The following is a 25,592-nucleotide window of genomic DNA, read 5'->3' on the forward strand; positions in this document are numbered from 1 at the left end:
CTAAGTGCATGATACCTGAAATGCTGTCTGACTAAGCGCATGATATATCTGAAATGCTGTCTGACTAAGCGCATGATATATCTGAAATGCTGTCTGACTTTTCCTCTTTCCGCTTTCTAGATCATTACTTACTGTGTAAAAAAACTTGTGGTGTTGTTGTTGTTGTTGTAGTCCTTCCAAGAACCAGATTTGGTGTGGTAAATTGTGTGATAATAGTCGTTATTTAAACAGACACACTTCTAAAGAAATTCAACAGACCTCTTTTAAAACTAGGATAGCCATGCAGGTGAAGAGTAGGCAAGTTGCTTATAGAAAATAGAAAAGTTATTCTCCTGGGGAGTTACGGCTATTTAAGTAAAATTAATGTCCATTAAATGTTTGGTTATTGTCGGAAATGTTAAATGAAGCTCAAGACTGCGTCTCAGGAAGTTTATAATTGGTGAACTCGCACAGGCGAGCGAGTGTGCTCATTCCTCGGTTAACAAGCTCCATTATCTAGAGGCCTAGGGGGCTAGGGAGGGCTGCTAACCATTCACTTCATCAAAGTGATCCTTGAGCTTAACCCAAAGACCCTGAGAGATTTAGACCAGCCACTTCCATTTTCCAGGCTCCTAATCAGAGTTATAAAAAAACGGATCATATATTTAAATAGGTACATTTAAAACCTAATCCTTCAATATAATATTACAGATATGCTGCCTATATGAGTAAACACATCTGTAGATAACGATCAGAATCAAAGACGCTTTATGAAGGTAAAGTTTCAGCCCACATGGCTTCTCGAGTTTCACTCTGATAGGCACTGGCTGTATCATTTAGATAAAAAAAATAGTTAACAATGACAAAATCATAGGTTTCCATTTATTTTTAAGCATCAGATAAAAGCAACTAATTTTTTTTTTTTTTTTTTTTTGAGATACAGTCTCACTTTGTCACCCTCAGTAGAGTGCTCTGGTGTCATAGCTGACAACAACCTCAAACTCCTGGGCGCAAGTGATTCTCTTGCCTCAGTCTCCCGAGCAGTTGGGACTAAAGGCACCCACCACAATGCCTGGCTATTTTTAGAGACGAGGGTCTTGCTCTTGCTCAGGCTGGTCTCAAACCCACGAACTCAGGCAATCCACCTGCCTCAGCCTCCTAGAGTGCTAGGATTACAAGCGTGAACCACCACGCCCAGCCAAAAGCAAGTAATCTTAAGTTATCATCTTTTGACATCAGAATTAGAGACCTACAAATACTAACCACACTTAAAAATGAAAAAAATGTCAATTTGAAAAAAACATTACAAATTGACAATTTGTATGGGCCTCTAAATGGGGACTTGAATACATGGCTATTCTGCAGGCTAAGAAACAGAGGTGTGGGTGAAGGAGATTTGACAAAATGAAGAGAGAAAGAAATAAACAAGTATCTTTTGTAAATGCCTTCACTTCTATAGTCACGTCTTTCCTGACTGTTATAAATCCTGAAGGGCAGTAGGGAAAGAGTGCCAGGGACACCTGATATGATATTCCTTTGATTCTGTCAATGCAGGCCTGAGGCTTAGGAGTGGTAGCCAAGTTTTTGCTTCCTTTGGCAAAAGTGCAATCCCAATTAATGAGACACTTGGAGCATCAGGGTCTGTGCCTCTCTAAACTAAGTAAAGCCAGTCCACAGGGCCTAATTATTGCCCAAACAGTAGGCCTAATATAAAGGACAAGAGCCGTCTATAGGTCTGGAGAAAAGGGGGGACGGTGGAGAAGTCAAGCTCTTGATTGGGATGTGAAGGAGCCAGAACTCTATTAGGGAGAAAGTGCAGAGACTTGCATGAAAAATCTCAACAGAGAACATTAACAACCATATCCAGAGCCTATATTCCCATAGATCACTAGGCAAAAGACATGAATAGAACCTTCTCTAAAGAAGACAGATGAATGGCTAACAAGCATATGAAAAAATGCTCATCAGAAAAATGCAAATCAAAACCACCCTGAGATATCACCTAATTCCAGTGAGAATGGCCCACATCACAAAGTCTCAAATCAGCAGATGCTGGCGTGAACATGGAGAGAAGGGAACACTTTTACACTGGTGGTGGGACTGCAAACTAATAAACTAATACAAGTATGCAGAACCCACAAAGAACTCAAATTAGACCTCCCGTTTCATCCTGCAATCCCATTACTGGGCATCTGAAGAAAAAAAGTCGTGTTATCATAAGGACATTTACACTAGACTGTTCATCGCAGCTGAATTTACAGTTGCTAAAATTTGGAAACAACCTAAATGCCCACCAACCCAGGAATGGATTAACAAACTATAGTATACATACACTGTGGTATACTGTTCAGACATTAAAAGAGACGGAGACTTCACATCTTTTGTATTAACCTGGGTTGAGGTGGAACACCTTCTTCTTAGTAAAGCATGACAAGAATGGAGAAGCATGAACCCAATCGATTCTGATATGAAGGTAGTAGTTGATCTAACGTAAGATGGGGGTAAAGGAATGAAGGAGCAGGGAGAGGGGAGCGGAGGTCACACATCTTGGGGGCTGGACACAATTATAAGAGGAAATTTACCTAACAAATGCAATCAGTATAACCTAATTTTTTATACCCTGAATGAATCCCAAACAATAAAAAAAAAATCTATGTGTTTATAATGAAAGAAATAGCGTGTATTTTGTTGGTTAAAGGTCATCGAATGAGAGTTCAAATTCTGGCTCCACTGCTTATTAGCTATGACCTTGGGCTATGACCTCTCCATTACTCAGGTTGGTTTGTGAGACTATGAATTAAATAAGAAGTAATAAACCTTGAGAGTAATACATCATATGTTTTTCCTTTTTTACAGATTCTATATGAATTCACCAATGTGTGAATAACACACATACGCTCGCAAAAACATAATTTGTGTCGGTGTATTTCTGCCCTTCTCCAACCTTCTCCAAAGCCGTCTTTATTGCTGACTTAGCAGTTCCTGATTTGAGCGGCAACAAATCCTTTTGTAAAAATATGATTGAGGTCATATGAAAGAAACTTGAAATTCTTCTTCAAGACAGTAAGAACATTAAAATCATTGAGTGCAGCAGTTCATGAACCACAGACTACTAAAACTTTACACAGGAGTTTAATGTGGTCATGAAATTGATAGGTGGTAATCAAAATGACATACTCTTAACACTGTTCTCCTATCTTGCCATTTAAGTATTTTCAGAAGACAATCTCAAGAGTTCCACAAATTGTACGTGATTTCTTGCATTCTTGTAATTTCACTTCTGCAAAATAAAAAATTCTATCTTGCAGATACCTGAGCTAATCTCATCAAAAATAGCTGGAGACTTGCTTAGGTATAGAAACCAGGTGGGTCAAAGTTATTAGAAAAAGTATTGTAAAATATATTTGTTGACATATGCTGCTGCTTTTTCTTGCTTCAGGGATCACAGAATAATTTATCTGTTTCGAATTTTTATGTTTTGTTTTCCTGAACATAGTTTTATTTCTGCCCTAAATGAATTTTTAAAAAGACATTATGCATGCAGATTAATAACACCTCTCCAGGAGGCAAGATAGCCGAGCGATTAAGCATGCACGCTGTCAGAGCTCTTAGCCTTCAAATCATGACTGGCACTTACCAGCTGGGGAGGTTACTTTATCTCTGTGTTCACTAACTTTCTATTTTTAAAAATAGGAATAATAATATCATTTAGCTTGTAGGGTTACTGGGAAGATTTAAGAAAATGTTCAATGTCTTAAAAACCATACGGTAAGCAATCAATTAGGGTCTGTTAGTGTTATTTTTCTTTCTATAATCTAAACCAGGGTGGAGAACCTGTGGCCTTCTAGGTCCTTAAATGTGACCTTGTCACGGAATCCAAATTTCACGGAACAAATCCTTTTATCTTTATTAAGACATTTTTGTTTGTCCTTTATATTTTTATTTTTAAAATGAACATATCTAAAGTACCAAAGAATAAGATAAGTTTTAAAGAAATAATCCTAATAGATAAACTGGTACAATTAGAACATAAATAAGCCCTAAAGGCTAAATTGATGACGACTTGCTAGTGATTTAGTTCTAATTCCCCCACCTGATTGGTGCCCCTACTGCATGAGGCTGGTTGGTGAAGAGTTTGTGGGGATCAAGTACACCAGTCTGTTTAGCAGCTTTTGACAATACTACACTGCGTTTCTCTTTGAAGTGAAATTTGTGAATGGTTGCACAGCTTGACAGTATTTTTTAATTCTATCTGCTTAATATCTCATCATATCAAAGAAGACCAAAAGAACATCGAAGGAAGGAAACATTTTTTCATGAGGTTTGGGAATTGCAGTATCACCTTGTTTCCACTAAAGATAAGAAAATTTGCTTGTTTTGTGATACTGCAACATCGACCTTAAAGAAATTCAATGCTTATCAGCATGAGAGCGCTCATAAGGACCACATATATTTCCAATTACACGGAGAGGCAGCAAAGGTTTTCCAATTACAGGGAGAGGCACCAAAGGTTATACTGCAGAAATTAAAAGACAAAAAGCAAAAACAATGGCAGGCCTCTCAAGCAGCAATAGACTTGGACATAATGCCACCGAAGCAACTTGCAAAGTAGCTTATATACTCAGGAGAAAGGGAAGCCGTTCAGCGGTGAAAAATGGTGACAGAATGTATTGCTGAAGTTGTAGGCTGCTCAGACCTGGATAACGTGTCAAGGTGCAAACCACTGCCTCTTTCAAGGAGAACTTAACCAATCGGCAACATGAAATAGCCTTCAACTTAAGAACTTCATGCAATATTTCAAAAGCAAATAATCCACTGACATGACTGGCTCAGCACATGTTTTCTATTTCGTTGGTGTCATAACAGATGTTCTTTACCACAAGGAGTTACTACTACTCTGGGCATTCCTGGGAACAAAATACCAGGAACAGATAGCCTCACTAACTTTCAAAATAAATATTTTGCAGTTGGACTGAACTTGATGGTGCACCTTCTATGACAGGAAAACAGGAAAGGTTTATTGCACAGGAAAAAAAGGCACTGGCTGATTCAAATGCTCCATTTCTTTCCATTGTATCTTGCATAAGCAACATCTCTGTGCTAAAGCTACTATTTTAAATAGGAATCTAATAAAATCTGACACTTTACAGTCAGTTGTAAGTATTGTCAACTATATTCATGCAAATGCAATGAGCATCATCAGTTTTGTAACTTATTAAAGTTGGACCACGAGGTATTCAGTGTGGATTTGAGATCGTTCTAAAGCACAGTGGCTATTGCAGCGACAGGTGTTAGTCAAAATTTTCTCTCTGTGAGAAAAGGTAGCTAAATTTTTTTTCTTTTTTTTTGAAGTTTTTGGCCGAGGCTGGGTTTGAACCCACCACCTCTGGCACATGGGGCCAGTGTCCTACTCTGTTGAGCCACAGGCGCCGTCCAAAGGTAGCTAAATTTTATGAAGAACAGAGTCAGCAAGATGAATTGTTGAAAGAAAGTTTCTATAGGAAGACAGCATTTCTGTGTGATGTGATGTCAAATTAAAACAAGAGTATTTCTTTGAAAAGTAAAACTAACTCCACACATGTCAAAAAAAATCTAAGCATTTTGAAGAAAGCTGTCTTTTTCAGAACACTTCTTCTTTAAAAGGAAATTTCAGATGAACATTTTCCCCAGTTAGCAAAAAGGTCATTGATGAGTAGGATGGTCTATATAAATCATTTGAAGAATATGGAGCTGGTTTAGACCTATTAACTAGAGAATCTAATGGAAGGTTCACTGACTTTGAGAAGCTTGACATCACACTCAAATTAGCACTTCTGCCTCCCCTAGTTGACATCACCACAACTTCTGAAGAGCTATAAATAGAATTGATGGCGCTTTCAGTAGATGACATTTTTTTTTAATTGTCTGCAATTCATTGAGGGTACAAAGAATTAGGTTACACTGATTGCAGTTATTAAGTAAAGTTCCTCTTGTAATTGTGTCCCACCCTTAAAAGGTGTGCCACACACCGTGACCCCCATCTCTCTCCCTCCCTCCGCCCCTGTCCCCATCCCTCATTCTCCTACACCTCACCTTGTATTAGATCAAGTAGCTGACATTTTAAAGTCATTGCTTGATGCTAAGAAAGATCCAATTAAAATATGGAAAAGTGTGGTAGAATACTCCCACCTTCAGTAACGCGCCCCCAAAATGCTTTCTTCCTTTTCAACCACTTATTGCTGTGAACCTTCCCCAAATCAAGGTGCACAAATAACTAACACCCATCTTGAGGATTAGCTATAACTATGGATCTTCATGCTGCAACCAGTTACCCAAATGCATTCCAACAACAAGCAGACACATCAAAGTTATACAGTATAATGTTAAATTAACAAAGAGTTTTTATATTTTGAAAGGAATCTAATAATAGTTAGATTTTTATAAAATAATGTACATTTTTAAGCATATCTCATTGAATTGTCTTGAATGTGGCCTTCTTTGATTACAGCTAAATTAATGCTGTAACATGAAAAGGTTTCCCACCTCTGACCTCAACTAACAAACAGCAACACAACAGCACTATACATAGAATCACATTCACATTAATCAACATCACATTCATTTCTGTGTTTCAATCTGTTGGCCTTAAGCTAGTTTTTCATAAAGTCAGTAAGTATCACTCATATCTTGTTGAAATAGCAATGACATTCAGCCATATATTTAGTAGCTTATAAATCAAGGGTCTATTTCAAATGGTCAAAAGTAAAATCATCCTTAGCACATTATCATAAACAAATTCAGTATTCAGATTACCATATTTGGACGATTATAAATGAGAACTCTGTCTGGCTTGTGCTGTCCTATTTGTAGAGCTTCTTCTAGAAGGGGCACATATTCTACCCTCCTTCCAGGTTCAATGCCAAATGATGCTGTAACAACCAACTTGGGCTATAATTAAAAAAAAATGGAGAAAACATTAATAATCCTAATTAAAGTAATTACTATATTTCAAGTGCAGGCTGGCAAATTAGCATTTCTAAAAAAGTTTGAATGATTCTGTTCTCTACTGAATAAATAGCCTAAAAACCAATAAACCTTTTTGTAATTGTTGCAGACCTAACCAGTTTCTCGTAAATCTCACTTACCTGTTCAAAACTACACAGTGATGCTTTTGGCTCGTAAGTATGACTTGTACAAAATACCTTCCAAAGAATTCATGAAATCAAGTGGATTTGCCAGGAACCAGTAAAATGCAAACCTTGGGCCCCTCACTTGCAGAGGCTCCAGTAAGAGTGGTTGCTGCTGAGCCTGTAGCATTTCTTAGGTAGAGAGGGTCAACCCAGCAGTCAGGAAGCATTCTAACCTTTGCTATGTAAATGTAAATGTCTCTTCTATGTGCCTAAAGACACAGCGTGTACAAGGGGCCCAAATATGTAATACTTTTATGGTTTTATTCTCCTTTTAAATATATATTCACGTTCACCAACTATTATATTATAATTTTATATCATTTTTCTTAAAAGGAACCCCAAATGGTTTCAGTTTCAAGCCCCACAAAGCCTGTGCCGGTCCCGTCCTTAAGGTATCCTTGGCACTCTTTACTTGATAACTTGCTAGACAATTTTTAAGACACACATAGGTGCAGCCAAAATGTATCCCTAGGGGAAATCTCAGTTTGGGCTTGGGTTAATCTCCCTTCCTCAGTACATCTGAGCATGCCTCCAACGTTCAACTATAATTAAAGCATTCATTTATCTCCACCACGGCAGAGGGAGCTGCCCAAGGCCAAGTGCGGGTGCCATTTATCTTTGTGTTTCCTGCACCTGCTCCGTGCTCACCGTTTCCTAAGTCCTCAATAAACATTTGCGAAACTGAGCCAAAATTCTCATTAACTTGCAGGGGTAAGAGTACTTATTTTTTTAAAGCACATTGTTTCTTCTAAGACATCCAAACCAAAGGCATCAGGTAATTACTCAGAAGACAGTTAATCAATCCCAGGTATTGCATGCATTCCTGAATTCTGATTTCTAGTGATAATACATTTTATCTAGGGAAGGATTATAATATGCTAAACATGCACATGTATGGTACTATCTGCTTTTTGAATATCATTTATTATTTATGGGGCTGAGGCTCAGTGTGGTTACACAGCTTGCCCCAGGTAGTAAGTGGTGGAGGCAGAAGGGGGCCAGGTCTGTCTGGTGGCAGGACTTTTTCTTTTCCACTCTACTAAGCTGTCCTTAAAAAAGAGAGAAGAGATGTAGAAAAAAGTCTTGTTTTCTTTTATTATTATTTTTAAAGGTCAGACATTTGAATATAATTCACATTTCAATATTTGTAACACTTGCAAAAATAGCTCTAGACACTATTCCCTAAAATTAGAATTCTGAAGAAATGAAAGTAAGCCATATACCAAATAAAACCATATAGAGAATATATTGGAACTTGAATAATTTAATAAAGTCAAAATTAGACTTCCTGTGGAAAAATAATCCTTTTCATATTTCTATTAACAGATTTTTATTGGAGATTGTATTGGGTCTAGACTGACTGGTTAGAATACATCTATCCCCATCTGTTAAAATAAAATTTGTCTTAAGCCTATTTATTTGAAAATAATGACAGTAAAATTGTTTCTGATTTTAATTACATATCAATTTTATCCAAATATCTCAGACCTATAACTTTATCTACATCTCTCCTTAAGTTTGACCTGCTCAATGGATTTGCCCATTTATTGCCTAAACTTCTTAATAAGATTGTGTGTGCATGTCTGTGTCATGAGTGAAAATTCTGTAAGTGCTAGAGCATGAATCTGTGTGTGTAAAGTAAGGTCAACCATCTCCTACCTGGATAATGACCTTCCTTTGTTAATCATCTCACTGTTGTTATTATCCTCGTTTTGCTCATTGCTTCACAAATAGACCAGCTACCTAAGTCTTTTATTATATCTTTAGATTCTCCCCTACTCACATCATAAAGTAAGACTTATTTCCTCTTAACAAGACACTTACCTGTTCAAACACTTTTCCTGGCCGAGAGCTACAGAATCCCGTTCAGCCGAAACCTGCCTTGGCACACCCACCTTCCCTCTCTCGTTGGAGACATCAGCCTATTGTCCCCCCAAATGAATTCTATTACACTGATATAATAGTTGACTCACATTCTTTTTCTCCCTCTCCGAATGTCACTCCATCATTTTCTTTGACTAGCTGAATCTTAGCAGAGATGTAACTCACATCTTACCTTGTTCAGGAAGCCGCCTTCAGCCACGCAGCTAAAAGAAAATGCTCCTTCCTCTAAATCAGGGGGGTGCAAACTACACTTCTGAGCCAAACTCAACCCAGAGCCTGTTTCTGTAAAATTTTACTAAAAAACAAACATGCCCCTCCACAGTAATCTGAAATTGAAAAGTAGAAAAATAAACCCGCCTGTTTATGCATTATCTAAGGCTACTTCTGCGTCCTAACAGCAGAGGTGAGTACTTGCATCAAAAACCAGGTAATATTTGCTCTCTAGTCACTTACAGAAGAAAGTCTGCTGATGTCTGCTCTCTAAATTCACAGATTAATAATAGTTAACATTTTTCAAGCAAATACTATACTCCAGACACTGTGCTAAGTGACTTAAATCCAAAATCTCAATATTTTACAAGATACATGAAGTTAATTATCTTAGCACCTCATTTGACCAGAGACTTCACCCCTCCTTGACACCCTCTATTAACCACTGTGCTGAACTTCCCTTCCTAGAAGTATATAGATTATAAAACTAATTATGTGTCCCATACATTTGGTAAGGCTTATTTATTATCTATGTCCAAGGACAGCACAAACACGTAGCAAAAGCTTAATAAATATAGGTTGACTGAGTAATAGATATTATTTCTTTTTATCATATTATATACCCATACATAGGATGAGCTAACTTGAAAGGCTTACACTTTACCCTATATATATATTTGATATTCCTCCAAGCACACAGCAAGATGCCCTTCACACAGGATTGACTTAAGACAAAGGTTTGATGACCGTATTCCAAAGGAAAAATTCAAAGTCTCCCATTTCAAAGGAATACCTAACAAGTACAGATCATTCGCATCTCATACACACATAGTGGTGCCTACCTATAGAATTCCATAGCTGTAATAGCTACTCTTGATTTCCCCCAAATAAAGCACATACCTTTACGTGGTCGATGCGACTGCTCAGTTCTTTGGATGCAAATCCCCCAAATATGAGACTGTGGATGGCCCCTATCCTGGCGCACGCCAGCATCGCATATATCGCCTGTGGGATCATGGGCATGTAGATGACCACAGTGTCGCCTTTCTTGATGCCATGCTTGACCAAAACACCAGCCAGCTTAGAGACCTATAAAAAAACCATGAGATCAGCAAAAGTGTTTTCTGTATTATCTCACTCACCTTCTAAATCAAGGCAGTAATGCTCAAAGATGATCACCCCCATGGTAGTAGATAAAAGAAATCTGAGTCCAACATATTTGAGGATGATGATAAGATGTAAGTGATGACAATAATAACAGGAAACTCTACTATAATCATTGATTACAAACCCACTTGCTATTATTATGCCACGTAAATGTCATGATATAAATTTGCTTACTCATTCATTATTTGCTGAGCAACCATTAGAGTTGGTAACACAACACCGAAAAGGAAAGATAACAGACTTTCTTGTGTGAGACTGTATCGTAAAGAGGGAATCTGTCAAGTGAACAGAAAAATGAAAGATTTACAGATTTAGATATATGTTGGGCTCACAGTTGGAGGAAACAAGTAGGTATTAAGAAAGAAAACATAAGGCAAATAAGAGAGATTCTATCATATTATTGTTCACAACTGAAAGATAAGGTAACAGGCTCAGAGATAATAAACCAAGGTCAGAGACGATGGTTTCTTTTGCTTATCAAATAATAAGGCAAGCTCAGAGATCTGAGGTTTATTACGCCTGTCCCTACCAAATGGCATCATAGGTCTTCTGACCTCAGACACTTTGCTCTTTCGGCTGCCTCAAGCTAATTATTTTTTCTTTATTTCTTTAATGCTAATCACTGATACAAAGTGATTTGCCCCTATTTTTGGATCAAACATACAAAACTCGTTTTACTTTAATCTGTGTTTTGGGGACCAAACACATATTACATGTGTCTTAACATGTATTGATTGTATTTTCTAGTAATAAAGGCAAAATAGGTCATAAGTCCACACAGGAAAAAATGTGTTGCAAGAATTTTTTTCCATGGGCAATTCCAGCAGGCTGTGGGAAGGATGCCCAGACATAAGTGAATAAGGAGTTCAGCATTTCTTGACTTCAAAATAGACGTTGAGTATTTATTATATGCCAGACACTGTTTTCTGAAACATCAGATAAGTAAACGCAACAAGACAACCATCTCTATCCTCTGGGTACTTGTCTTTTAGTAGAGGAAATACTCAAAACAAGCAATAAACATTAAAAGTAAGTAAGTATGTATTCTAGTAAACAGTCGTCAACCCCACGGTGGGGGCAGCAGAGCGGAGAGAAGAGGATTGAAGTACAGGGGGTAGGGTGGATGTGATTCCCAATGGGACAGTCAGGGTAAGATCTCACTAAGAAATGATATTGTATCAAATGCATTTAAAAGGTTGAGCATAAGCAGATATCTACAAAGATACTGTTTTAGGGAGAGGGAGCAACATTACAAAAGGGGCAAAGAGTGTCCTATGTGATACAATTACTGAACAGCAAGGAGACCCGAGGGCTGGAGCAGAAACCAGCAAGAAGCCAGTGGTGGGGACGGCGGGGGATAACGACTGGGGCCTGCTGGGCAGCAGGAGGGACGGGGGCTTGTCTTTGAATGTGACTGCTCACCATAACGGACACAGGAGGCTGGAGAGAAGAAATTAGGACACACGGCTATTTGTGGTCCCTTTCATGTCACTCTGCCTCTCCTACTTTCGGAACAAATTCAAAGAATTCTGAATCCTGACCATTTTTTCTGTTTTCTTTTTATTCACTTCCTTTGTGCTGATGGGGAAAGATGTGGTCAAGGTTAAGGGCTCTGGTGAAAGAGAAAACGTAAAAAACCATTTGGGTGGTTTTTCTCCCTTACATTTGCAGACTCTGTAATTGAGTGCTACGTTCTAAGAACTCTAAAGCCGCCCAGCAGAACATTATGAGACAGATACATTAAAGTCGTAAGAATTATGACCTGAAATTCTATGTGGGCTCAAGAATCCAGACCACAACTGAAAAGTTTATCCAAACATCTCAGTGTGCCATCCCTGTAGAAACTGGACGTGTCCCAGGATCATATGCGTTACTGGGTTTCTCATGTAAGGAGCAGGGTTGAGATAGACTCGGGAGGAGAGTTTGTTTTGTTCACAGCTGCAATCTCAGCATGTTGAATAGAGCCTGTTGTTGAATTTTTAAAAAAATCTTCAACCAAGACTCGCACTGGCAATAATTCCATAACTCCATAACCTTACATTCTGGTCACTTCACAATGTTTCTGGAAGATTTCCACAACTTTTCTAACCTCCTTTGAAAGAGTAAGTTCAAAATATTCAAACCTTTCCTGAAACAAAGATCTCAAAATGATAGATTATAGGCTAAATGTGACCCCAAGGTGTATGCAAATTGGGGCCATGTTATATCTTAAGAAAGTGAGCCAACTTATTAAATTTAGTAGTTTTCATTTACAAATCTGTATTTCCACATTTTCTAGAAAAAATTGAGAGAGCTAGTAACAGTGGACCTATATTCTTGAATGACCTGATGGTCAGCTGGCCATCCCAGGGGCATTTATTATAAAGTTTGCGTAAGTTTTTTTTTTTTTTTTTCATTCTGAGTTCAAACTATATTCTTCTACATCCTGTTTATTTTGTTGTGTGCTTACACCATGGATCCCTAACCACAGAAAAGATGTAATATATAACATCTATTGGTTTTACTCCCATCCCCTCACTTCTCTCCTTTATATAATTTTTTGGTTGTTTTTTTTTATTTAATTTTATTTTTTATTAAATAATAACAGGGTACATTAATACTATCATGGGGTACAGTATACTGTTTCTCTATACAACTTGGAGTACTTTCATCCAACTGGTTATCATAGCCTTTATGTCTTTTTCTTAGTTATTATGTTAAGTTATTCTACATTTAGAGAGATTCACATGTACCCTTATAGGATGAACCATAGGTGTAATCCCGCCAATCACCCTCCCTCCACCCTCGTTTTGTTTTGTAGAGACAGAGTATCACTTATCACCTCCAGTAGAGCACCGTGGCATCACACAGCTCACAGCAACCTCCAACTCCTGGGCTTAGGCGATTCTCTTGCCTCAGCCTCCTGAGTAGCTGGGACAGGTGCCCACCACAACATCCAGCTATTTTTTTGTTGCAGTTTGAACTCCACACCCTCCATATATGGGGCCAGCTCCCTACCCACTGCTGCTCTATATAATTGGTTTTTGAAGGCACATGAGTCATCAACCATTATCATGAAAACAACTTTCAAAGTCAAATTAGGCTGCAGCAGGCCAGAATAACCACTAGATGGAGACCATTTGGCCACAACCAAGTCGGTCTACATACAAGTTTTACATAATCAATAGTGCAAATTTCTTTTTTGGTAGTTTCCAGGGATAAATGTCATTCTGGTAAAATTTTTCACTGTAACCTGTAAACCTAAGTATACTATGTATGAGAAAATTTGGTGGAAAATATATCATAAGCACTCAAAGTGCTATTGAAACTTCAACACAAAGTCTATTCAATACAGCTATGATAGGGTTTACCTCATTATTACTTTCAAAGAGAAAAAGAGAAAAGAGAAAAAAAAATTTTTATTCAATGATATCCTACCATAGATGCTGAGTATAGATTTATAATTTGTATTATTATCAAAAGGGAAAATACTTCAACATATAGTCAAAATATATATCGCTTGTAATCTTTAATTTTTTAACTGAAGAAAAGTTAAATAAAATAACATAAAAAATAATAATAAATTAAATAAAAGTTACTAGTCACCCAACTCATAGTCCTCTTTGTACATTTTTAATTTTTAAACAAATTTATCAAGAACCTGATAGTTTTATACAAGTACAGGCCACTAAAATTGACTGTCAATCTGAAATCATGGGTGGTACAAATTCCACATAATAATGGCCACCAGCCAGCATGAGAATACCACTCTGCTAACCTGAGGATTACTAAGTTGTAAAGCCTTAGTAAAGAAAACAAAAAATTAATGTATATATTTATGTAAATACAACAATGTATTTGATTCTTCCCACTAGAAATTATACGAATTATTTTGGTACTAATTTAAAGCCATTTTTATATGTAAGTATTTTGTCACTGATTCAATTTATATAACATCGGTTACAACTCCTACACTAAGATCAAGTCCTCAGATATAAAAATGAGGAAGACATGGTTGGTTCTTAAACCAAATAAATTTGGAGTCTCAGAAGAAAAAAGAATCATACATATGAATAAAAAGGGTAAAAGAAGAAAATGTAACAACAGAAATTTATATAATGTAAAATGGTATACATCTATGTTTGGTATATATACAATATATATAATATACAGGGTGTCCATAAAGTTTGTGTGCCATTTAAAATAGCATTAGATAATATTTCATTAGATAGAGGTAAAGATTTTAAATTTCAGAGTTATAAAATGAAAGCATATTGATTTAAACAATGAAAAATAAAGTAATAAAACTTTCTATGTTGGGCAGTGCCTGTGGCTCAAAGGAGTAGGGCACTGGCCCCATATGCTGAAGGTGGCAGGCTCAAACTCAGCCCTGACCAAAATCTGAAAAAACAAAAACAAAAACTTTCTGTATTATTTCTAAGAAATCTTCATTCAAAAGCAATCTTTGGCTTAGTAGAAATAATTTTATAACCCAATGCCCATGGCACGAATATTAAATGTAGTCATAATTGACCAAAGGTCATATTCTATGGAGCAAATTAGCACTTGCCACAAGGAAAATCATGCTTGCATAAAAAAGGTAGTGGTGGCGTCCAAATTGTAGTAAAAAGACAGCAATCATGGGTCACCTCAGGGCCATTTCAGAGAAAAACACATGAAAAAAAAAAAAAGACAAGGGAAGACATATTTTAGGTGCAAAAATGCCAAACTCCAGACAAAAAAAGGTAATATCGAGGACAGCCATATTATTTGAGGAAACATTTTATTAAAATTGGAAATAAACGACTTGCTTTTGAGAATACTCAGAACTTCCCATAAAATGAGATGTCTCCACTACTTGCATTTTACTTTTAAACAAGTTGAGTTTATCCTACATCTATACATACATAGACAAGCATTATTTTTGTTTATTTATTTTACTTGTACACACAAAGCCATTGAAAAGATTAAAACTTTACAAAATAACCTATTCCTTTAGCCATACATTCATGGTGAGTTCAGAAAAGTATCTGTGAAAAGAATCACAGTTATTCTAAAACTGCATAGAAGGCCTGATACTACAACTATATATTTTGAAAGGGAATCTTTCAGGAATGTGTTTTCATATAGCATAAACTTCTAGGAATATAATTTTTAAAAACAGTTACACTTCATTAGACACAGCATAGAAATAATCCTCATTTAAGTACTATACTATACTAAATTTAATTGTGAGATAAAAGTGGAAAAGGATATGATTTAAAAAAGAAAAATATTTTGTTAAAAGATAAAAACATGTAATTTACATTCACTATTAAAATGTATTATTATTTATTTCAAAAACAAGAATATTTTATATTTAGGGATGACATTCTATTAAGTTTGGGAAAAAGAGATATAAAATGTTATCTTATGTTCGAAACATTTATCAGACAATGATCTAAAAAAGATTGACTAGCATATTTCTTCTTGAGTCATTTTCTCCAAATGAAGGCATGAATATGGTTACTGAGAATAATCATTTTTCTTATTATCAGTTTCTCCACAGGTGAGTTTCAATCAATACTGGGTCATTTTCATTCTCAAGCAAAGTGCAATGGAGAATAATTTAATCCCTTTAGTTCAAGCTCAAAATCGCCACAGTTTCAATAATCCTTCTGCTTACAGCACTAATGTGATTTTCAGGCTGTATTTCACAGCAAATTAGTTCAATCCTATTTTTCTCTATGTTTGCTTGCATTCTTGATAAAGAATATTCTCTTCCATTTCCTTAATGTTCATGTGTTGAGATTTACAAGTAGATCATCCTACTAAAGAATATCTTGTTATTTTTAAGACAGTATTTCTATGTAACAGGTCATGGTTCAGGAGAAAATAATCCTGTATCAGGAAGTCCAGAGTCTTTTCCAGAGAATGGCAAAGGTAATTGGTGTCTATCATTAACACACAGCATAACTGCCGTGCGTGTAGTAAACAGAGAGAGAATGTACATGACAAAGAATAATTGATAGATTAGATTGCCACCACTTTTATTATCGTACCATCTTTACACTCTAGGCATTAATAATCAGATAATTATGACTTCCTTCTGCTTCTCCTTACTTGACATTTTCTGCCCAAATCTCTAATCCCCATTACACATGACACTCGGCTGAGAAAGTAAAGGCAGTTCAGAATGAAAAGAGCAAGGTGAAGGGTGAAGTTCAGGATGAAGATGGACCAGAAGGGTGTGGAGAGACTCAGTATCAGGCCGCATGCCACGCACTGTTAGATTTCGGCTGATGCTAAGAACAGGGTGTAATTATTGAAAAGCGTTACGTCTCCCTTAGAAGCAGGCACTTTTCATATTCTTAAAATGTAAAGATGATCGCATGAACTAGAGTTGTGACAATTGGGACAAAAATAATGATTTCATTTGCGAAATATTTAGCAGGGAATGCATAGAGATTGATGATTGGTGGAGGCAGAAAAGTAGGAGGAAGGGAAGTGTAACAGCAGGTCCACATTTTTGGTTTTAGTAACCAGTTGGGACATAATGCCATTCACAATTGGAAAACACAAGAAGAAAAAAGTGATTTTGGATGTTTAAATTGATATGCTAATGAGACAACCATGTGGGGTCCTCAAACTTTTTAAACAGGGGGCCAGTTTACTGTCCCTCAGACCATTGGAGGGCCGGCCTGCGGGCCCCAGGAGGAGTGGGCTGCTAAGCCGGACAGGCAGCAGAGGCAAAAACACCCGGCAGGCCGGATAAATGTCCTTAGGTGGGTCACATGTGGCCTGCGGGCTATAGTTTGAGGACACCTAGTTAGATACTCAGCAGTCCCATTCGTCACCTCTCTGGCAGGAGAAATATGGGGGGTGGTGATAGAGACCTGGGAATGGCCAGTGTTGTCACTGAGAGTAACCATCACATACTTGTCAATCAAGGGCCACTGAAGCAGGTGTAATCACCAAGGGAGGATGTACAGAGGAAAAAGAGAAGGTGGTCTGGAAGAGGTATCTAGTGGAGAGAGACAGGCAGAGAAAGTAGCACTTAAGGAGAAGAATTAGATTAAACGGCCAGTGAGAAAGAAGAGAAACGAGGGTTGTATGGTATAGCAGAAGTTACGTAAAGACTGTCAGCGTTTTAGATGTGACAAAGAGATGGGGTAAAATACTGCATTAATAATGTAATTAACTACCTCAGCTAAAGCAATTTCAGAAGCACCAGCATATTTTACATGGTTTGAAGAAGTTTGGGTTAAGGAAATAAGAAAAGACAGATCATTTCAAAATTAACCAGTGGAGGAAAATATATAGGCCACTAGCTAGCTAATAGCTGAAAGGCATAAACACGGTTTCAAGAGAAAGAACCAGCAATTGCTGTAAGAGATACTAAGATAACAAGCACCCTAAAGAGAGTTGGAGGAATAGCTTCATCATAGCAAAAGATTGGCCTCCATTGTAAAAGGAAGGGGAGAGAAAACAACGGACGTGAACACAGGAGAGTCTTTAGTGTTAGTGCCAGGATGTATCATCCTGACGCTTGGGTTTGAACCAATAGTCTACACTTAGATTGAGGCATAGAGGAAAGAAGATCTCACAAATTTAATTTCTATGTAACAGGTCATGGTTCATGGAGAAAATAATCCTGTATCAGGAAGTCCAGAGTCCTTTCCAGAGAATGGCAAAGGTAATTGGTGTCTCTCATTAGACACCAATCTCTGCCTTTGGAGGGCAGAGGAAAAACTTATTAGAGTTTCTAAATGCTAAAGAAAAAAATAATTAAATGTGAACATGGAGGTCTCAGTGAACACCAAACACCATAAACTAATAATAAACCCATATTCGTAGTCATGTGATTTTTGTCTAACAGGATACAACGTATTGAGTACAGAAATAAAGATGGTGGAGAATCAGATCAATCCAGGTCTGGAGTTTGGCCATGAAGGTGAGATGGAGCAACAGTGTGCAAGTGAGGTGATGATATTGGTAAGAGAAGAGTCGTACGGTTATAACAAAATCTAACCAGGCCACTCCATCCATGTAAACGTGAAGGAGGTAAAGTCTCCTTCTTTTTTAAGGCTGCATAATATTCCACGGTGTACATACACCACAATTTATTGATCCATTCATGGGTCGATGGGCACTTGGGCTTCTTCCATGACTTAGCAATTATGAATTAGTCTGCAATAAACATTCTGGTGCAAAGTGGAGGGAGGGAGGGTAATTGGTGGGACCACACCTACGGTTCATTTTACAAGGGTACGTGTTGAATCTACTAAGGGTAGAATATAAATATCTTAGCACAATAACTAAGAAAATGTGGTGAAGGCTATGCTAACCAGTTTGATGAAAATATTTCAAATTGTATATAAAACCAGCACATTGTACCCCATAATTGCATTAATGTACACAGCTATGATTTAATAACAAAATAAAATAAATAAAATAAATAAATCTAACCCAGTTGGGTGCGGTGGCTCAGGCCTATAATCCTAGCACTCTGGGAGGCTGAGGCAGGATGGCACTTTGAGATAAAGAGTTCAAGACCAGCCTGAGCAAGAGCCAGACTCCATCTCTACTAAAAAATGTAGAAAAATAAGCCTGGAGTTGTGGCAGGTACCTGTGGTCCCAACTACCCAGGAGGCTAAGGTAGGAAGATTGCTTGAACCCAGAAGTTTGAGGTTCTTATGAGCTAGCCTAAACCATGGCACTTCAACTTGGGCAACAGAGACTTTGATTAAAAGTATTAATAATATATATATATATATATATATGAAACATGGAAAACAGAAAAGTGAAGACAGAAGGAACCCTCAGGTAGTAACTACACAGCATCAAAACCATTTAACCCTGGAATATTTAAATGGCTATTGTATCTAAAAATGCAAACTGCCTAAAAATGTGAGGGGTTTGGGGCTGCGCAAGAATACCAGAGGTTTAAAAAAGATATCTAAAAGTTACGAACTTTAATTTACATAAATATATATATTCTCTATATATTCTCTATAGAGAATATATATTCTCTATATATTTTCTATATTCTCTCTCTCTATATATATATATATTCTCTACCCTTTCTCCACCTTGCAACCACCAAACAAAAGCCAAACTTGAGGACCCCTCATGTACCTGATTACAGCTTAATCCTGACAAAATCCTCCTTCTGTCCTTGGGAAATATTATTTAAAACGTCCCCTTTCCCTCCACTGCTCACTCCGGCACTGTTTATCCCACCTCAACCGATCTCCAATTGAACCTGCTTTTCTCCAGCAGATTTCCAGTAATTTTTAATTTGTATTCATTTTACTTCTTTTCTTTAATTATAAGCCCTACGACAATATTGATTTTATTATTTTTCACTGCTAAGGTACAGCCATATTTCAGCCACATTATGTGTTGAGCAGTGTGGTGGCAAGATTGGAAAGGTACCATTTATAGATAAATAGAGAAACAGAGTACACACATAGCTCAATCCAAAGCTGATCACTTCCTATATGTTTCCCAGGGTGTTTCTATAAAGAACATTCCAAGTCCTGAAACAAGCTTTATTACGATATTTAGAACATAATCTACCTGCACGAAAATGAAACAAAATTCAACTATTAGAGAAGTCACTTTTGACAATTATTCATTCGCAAAACTGAATATGGCATTTTGAAACATCTAGCATAATGGTGTAACTAATATACAAACTTTTCTAAATTGGAGTTTGAAAAGGTACAGAATCTATTATGCTCTATTAAAATAAAGAGTTCTTGATTCAACACAAATGTTTATGTAAATCATCTAGAAAAGGTTAGATTCTGTCAATAAACATAAAGGCTATGTCAGTAACAACTGTATTATTTATACAATAATAAACACATGAAACAGTTATTTCATTTATTTATTTATTTTATCATGCAGTACTATATTTTCTTTTCTTTTTTCTTTCTTTTTTCTTTCAGGCTAATGTGAGGTTATAAACAACCAAATCACAATATTTCAATTTGTTAGGTAGAGTCCCTCTTGTAGTTATGCCCTGTGCCCCAAAGGTGTGCCATACACCCCTACACTGTGCCCACTCAGTGGTATCACCCCAAACACCTCCCTCCCCCCAACTTGAATTGAAATGAGTTTTTCTCCTATGTGGCCATGAATTAGATCATCGACTGCCTTCATGTTAGTATTGAGTACATTGGATATTTGCTTTTCCATTCTTGTGATACTTAACTGAGAAAAGAATGTGTTTCAACTCCATCCAGGTTAATACCAAAGATGTGATGTCACTATCTCCTTTATGGTTGAAGGTCACAGTGATCAAAACAGCATGGTATTAGCACAAAAATGGAGACATAGACATTTGGAAAAGAATAGAAAACTAAGAGAGGAATCCTGTCTCTGGTTGCCACCTGATCTTTGACAAACCCGACAAAAGTATATACTGCAGAAAAAAACCCTATTCAATAAACGGTACTGGGAGAAATGGATAACCACACGTAAAAGTCTGAAACTGGACCCACACCTTTTACTACTTACAAAAATTGATTCAACATGAACAAAATATTTGAATCTAAGGCATGAAAAAATCCTAGAGGAAAGTGTTAGAAAAACTCTTGAAGATGTCCACCTGGGAAAGATTTTATGAAGACTTCCAAGGCAATTACAACAACAACAAAAATTAACAAATGGGACTTAATTAAACTGAAAAGTTTCTGCAAAACTAAGGACACAGCAATCAAAGCTGATAGACAACCTTCAGAATGGGAAAAGATATTGGCATATTATGAATCTGACAAAGGCTTGATAACTAGGATCTATAGAGAACTCAAACTAATCAACCAAAAAAGAGCTAACAATCCCATCTATCACTGGGCAAGAGATTTGAACAGAAACTTCTCTGATGAAGACAGGTACATGGCCTACAAACACATGAAAAAATGTTCATTATCTTTAAATATCAGAGAAATGCAAATTAAAGTCACCCCGAGACATCACCTAACTCCAGTAAGATTAGCCCACATTACAAAATCCCAAAGTTGCAGATATTGGGACAGATGTGGAGAGAGGGGAACACTTTTACACCGTTGGTGGGACAACAAACTAGTACAGCCTCTTTAGAAAGAAGTATGGAGAATCCTCAAAGAACTCAAAGCAGGCATCGTCAAACTATGACCCACGGGCCACATGCAGCCCGCCTAGGACATTTATCCAGCCTGCCAGGTGTTTTTGCTGCTGCTGCCTGTTCTACATAGAAGCCGACTCATCCCAGGGCCTGCAGTCCAGCCCTCCAGTGGTCTGAGGGACAGTGAATGGGCCCGCTGTTTAAAAGGTTTGAGGACCCCTGACTCAAATCATACCTCCCATTAGACCCTTCAATCCCATTACTACCCAGAAGAAAAAAAAATTCCTTTTATCACAGGACATTTGCAGTAGATTGTTTATCACAGCTCAATATACATCTGCCAACCTAAATGTCCATCAACTCGGGGATGGATGAAACAGTTATTTTAAACAATAACTAGCTGGGTGCAGTGGCTCACATCTGTATTCCTAGCACTTTGGGAAGCAAGGCTGGAAGACCACTTGAGGCCAAGAGTTTGAGACCATCCCAAGCAAATTTGTAAGACCCTATCTTTACAAAAAAAAAAAAAAAGAAAGAAAGAAAGAAAGAAAGAAAAATATATAGGGTATGGTGGTGCACACCTGTAGACCCAGTTATACAGGAAGCTGAAACAGGAGGACTGTTTGAGCCCGGTAGTTCAAGGTTGTAGTAAGCTATAATGATGTTACTGCCCTCAAGCCTGGGCTGATAGGGCAAGACCCTGTCTCTAAAAAAAATAAAGAAAGAATAAGTTTGGCTGTTATTGCATTAAAGAGGTAATGGAGAATAGTTTTAAAGTAATATTCATTTAAGTTTGGCTGTTATTGCATTAGAGAGGTAATGGAGAATAGTTTTAAAGTTATATTCATTTAGCCTGTCAATTAAGGCCAGATGTTTTTCTCTTCTTGATTTAATAAATTATTTAGTGGATGTTTATCCAACTGGATTCTGGAGATATTCTCAGGGTTCATAAGTTCTCAATGAGAATTTTTAACTTTGTGTTTTCCTTTTGATGATAATTTTTTAAAACTGATACAGCCTATCCTGGGTTATCTGAGCACTCGTCCAATTTTACTATATTTATTTGTGTTTATTTTTCATAATCTCCTGCATATTAAGCAAAGGCCAGATAATGTCATGATACATTGTAGAATGGAAGGCTCTGTGGAGCTTCAGTTACTATTGTGTGATAAGAGAACCCAGCCATCACAGGAAACATGTCACCAAGTTCAAAGTGTCAGGGTCACAGCAACATGCATATTTTGTAATCAGTCATTCAGTTAACAATATTCACTATATTAAATTCATATTGTCAATTTGGTCTGTTTTGCTTGGCAGTTTTGATTTTCTTGTGCTATAACTCAAATTTGACTCTCTATGGGTGCTGACCTTTACAGAGAAGATAGTAAGGCCTAGGCTTAATTGTTAATTGTTAAAACAAACACAGTTGAAGCCAACACCAAAAGTCTGTAAGGATCTTTTCTTTATAAAGTGTTCACATGCCCCACAATTTTGAAGAAAAAAATAGTAAACTATTTTCTTAGATTTTTTTTTCCTTTTTCTCTTAAAGAATGGTAAATGTAATCAACGCAAAAGGTGTCAACAGGAACTCTGCATCATTTAGATCAATTCTACACTGATTTTTAATTAAAGTTTAATTAAACAAACCCCCCTGGAATTTCTATAGACAGTACATGACACATGACAAATACCCTGGGTACGCAGCCACCCTCGCCAGCACTGGGCTGAGTTTCTGTTAACGTTTATGGTTCTGTTGGTGACTACATCCCAAAAGCCGATCAATATATGTGGAAGGCTCACAGAGAACCTGCTCCATGTCCCCGAATAGTACAAGGACGTGAGATCATTGCGATTTGTTGGGTATTTTCCAGTAACATCTACACCATTCAACCACAAAAGCTGTACACGTTTAAAAAGAAGAAAAATAGAAAAGTTTACAAATATAATGCATACACTATCAACTAATAACAAACCACACATACCAAGAATGTATCACATATATCCATAAGGATATTACATTTCTTGTAAAAACTGTATATAATAAAGTTAACATTATTTACCTAGCTGTGTAATAGAAAGGAAACGCTTGTAGGTCAAATATAGCATGGGAAATACAAAATCAATATCCCCAAGATCTTTAACCTTGACAACAATCCTAGTGAATGTAACGTTTCATTGATTTATTTAAATTTATTTTACTTAGCTGTGTCGCTCTATGTTGCACGAATGCAAGCATGAAACTTTCCAATAAATTGAACTAATTTTAATTGCATGATTTTCTATACTTATATACTTATCTATTTCTAAAAGCTTAATACATGTATGAAAAACATTTTTGTTTCTACACCCAAAATATAATTCTATCCTTCTATCATTATTTACATCACTTTAGCCGCTCACTGCCTTTCCGTCTGTGTTAATTGGCTTTACCCTCTGCATTTTATAACAATTATGCTAGGTCAAATGATTGTATAGTTTCACATGTAAGTTACTAAAAGTCAGAAACTGAAAGCTGTTGATGCATTCAGCTCTCCTTACTGCTAAGTACAGCTAAAAGGATAATTGTTACCAACTCTTCTCACTGCTGCTTGTAGGGACATATTTTTCTTCTATTTTGTTTATTCTTCAATGATCTTTCTAGTTTGCTTCCCACTTAATTCATCTTGTTGGCCAAGGACAAAGGCAGTCAGTTTTTCCTCAAATGCACAGCTTCATTTTTAATTCTGTCAAATCCAACCCCTGGATATATCTTCTGCAGACCTTCAAGAGACACCTGTGCACATATTTCTTTTTTACATCACGTGGCTTATGCATCATTCCCACAGCGAACCCTTCTCTGAACTGCTGGGGCCAGCTTGGTCCCTTCTTCTGTGTGCTACAAATGAACAAGGCTTTGTTGTCACGTTATTATACTGCATTCAATCGCTTTGTGTTTTTCCCACCAGGTAAACTACGAACTCCTTAAATGCAGGAACCGTGTCTTCTTTACCTGATGACCCCTCCACCTAGTGCAATACACGATACACAGAAAGGAGTCGATACACGTGTGAGGACTACATCACCGACAGTGTCTTTGTTCCTAAACTCTAGCAATCTACTTATAACCCACCGTTTTCAGCTGTTATTTGGTGCACTGGGCTCATTACACATTGACATTAGCAGGCTGTGATTATTTACATGTAAGATCTAGCATCTATTTTGTCTGTGAAATGAAAGAGTACTAGCGGCAGGAACTTCTAATTGCCCCTCAAGATCCATCTACTTACAACATAATTCCCAGCCTTCTTTGCACCTAATGGCCAAAAGAGATGTGCGCGGAGAGCACCTATGATAGGTCCTGGTACGGATATTAAAACATAGCTTGTGTGTTTCTCCGCATCCTCCTCCACTTTCTCAAGGGCTGTTAGGAAGTGCCTTTGCCTCCGTTTCAATGATGCAGATGGGAGCAATTAACTAGAGGATAAAGGTAAAGTAAGATGCAACAATCCTGGCTCTTGCCAAATTGAACCTCATCATTTGTGAATTATTGTATAAGAGAAATGCATTTTTTAAATTTTAAGCCACTATGTTATTGTACATCTTTATTTTAAATTAGCCTTAGACCAGTATTTTAAGAGATGAGGGTGCCAGTAATAATGTATCAATTATTAGGAAAACTTTTAGTGATGAAAATCGTTCAAATGCTTTAGAAGTAACTACAGATAACACATATGCTGTATAGATACGAGATATATATATATATATATATATATATAACATAAGTGAACAAGAACTAAAGTACAACAAACAATGTTCTTTTCCTAGGATTCTACTTGAAAATTATACAGGAACAATTCTTAGAGTACTGTAAAAAAAAAAAGACCTGGAAAGTGGGGAGCAGGTGCAGCATGTACAGGTGGCTGCTGTACAAAAGGCTCAGTGAGACACCTTTCAACTCACTGGGTCTAGCCAGAGATCTGACATAAGGCGTGTGTGTGGAGTAGCTTTTAGAATTCTATGGCACAGACTATCCTATCTCTTCCTTTCCTACCTGCAAACACGTAGGGGATTGTAAGGGGATTTAAGGTAAGGGGCACCAATTCATTTATCATCTCCCTCTTCCCAGTCATAGT

General features: G+C 37.1%; 1 protein-coding gene across 1 annotated transcript in view; it reads right to left on the minus strand.

Annotated features, from left to right (window-relative positions):
- ACSS3 (acyl-CoA synthetase short chain family member 3) overlaps positions 1–25,592 on the minus strand; it is a 156,174-nt gene that overhangs the window by 87,474 nt on the left and 43,108 nt on the right. The window contains exons 3-4 of the mRNA XM_023509215.1: positions 10,143–10,331; positions 6,772–6,906 (exon numbers count right to left, since the gene is read on the minus strand). Of these exons, the coding sequence (XP_023364983.1) occupies positions 6,772–6,906; positions 10,143–10,331 (324 nt within the window). The remainder of the gene's footprint in view (positions 1–6,771; positions 6,907–10,142; positions 10,332–25,592) is intronic.

The sequence above is a fragment of the Otolemur garnettii genome, unplaced genomic scaffold (genome assembly GCF_000181295.1).
Source record: "Otolemur garnettii isolate 467f Iridium unplaced genomic scaffold, OtoGar3 scaffold00007, whole genome shotgun sequence".
Taxonomy (NCBI): Eukaryota; Metazoa; Chordata; class Mammalia; order Primates; family Galagidae; genus Otolemur; species Otolemur garnettii.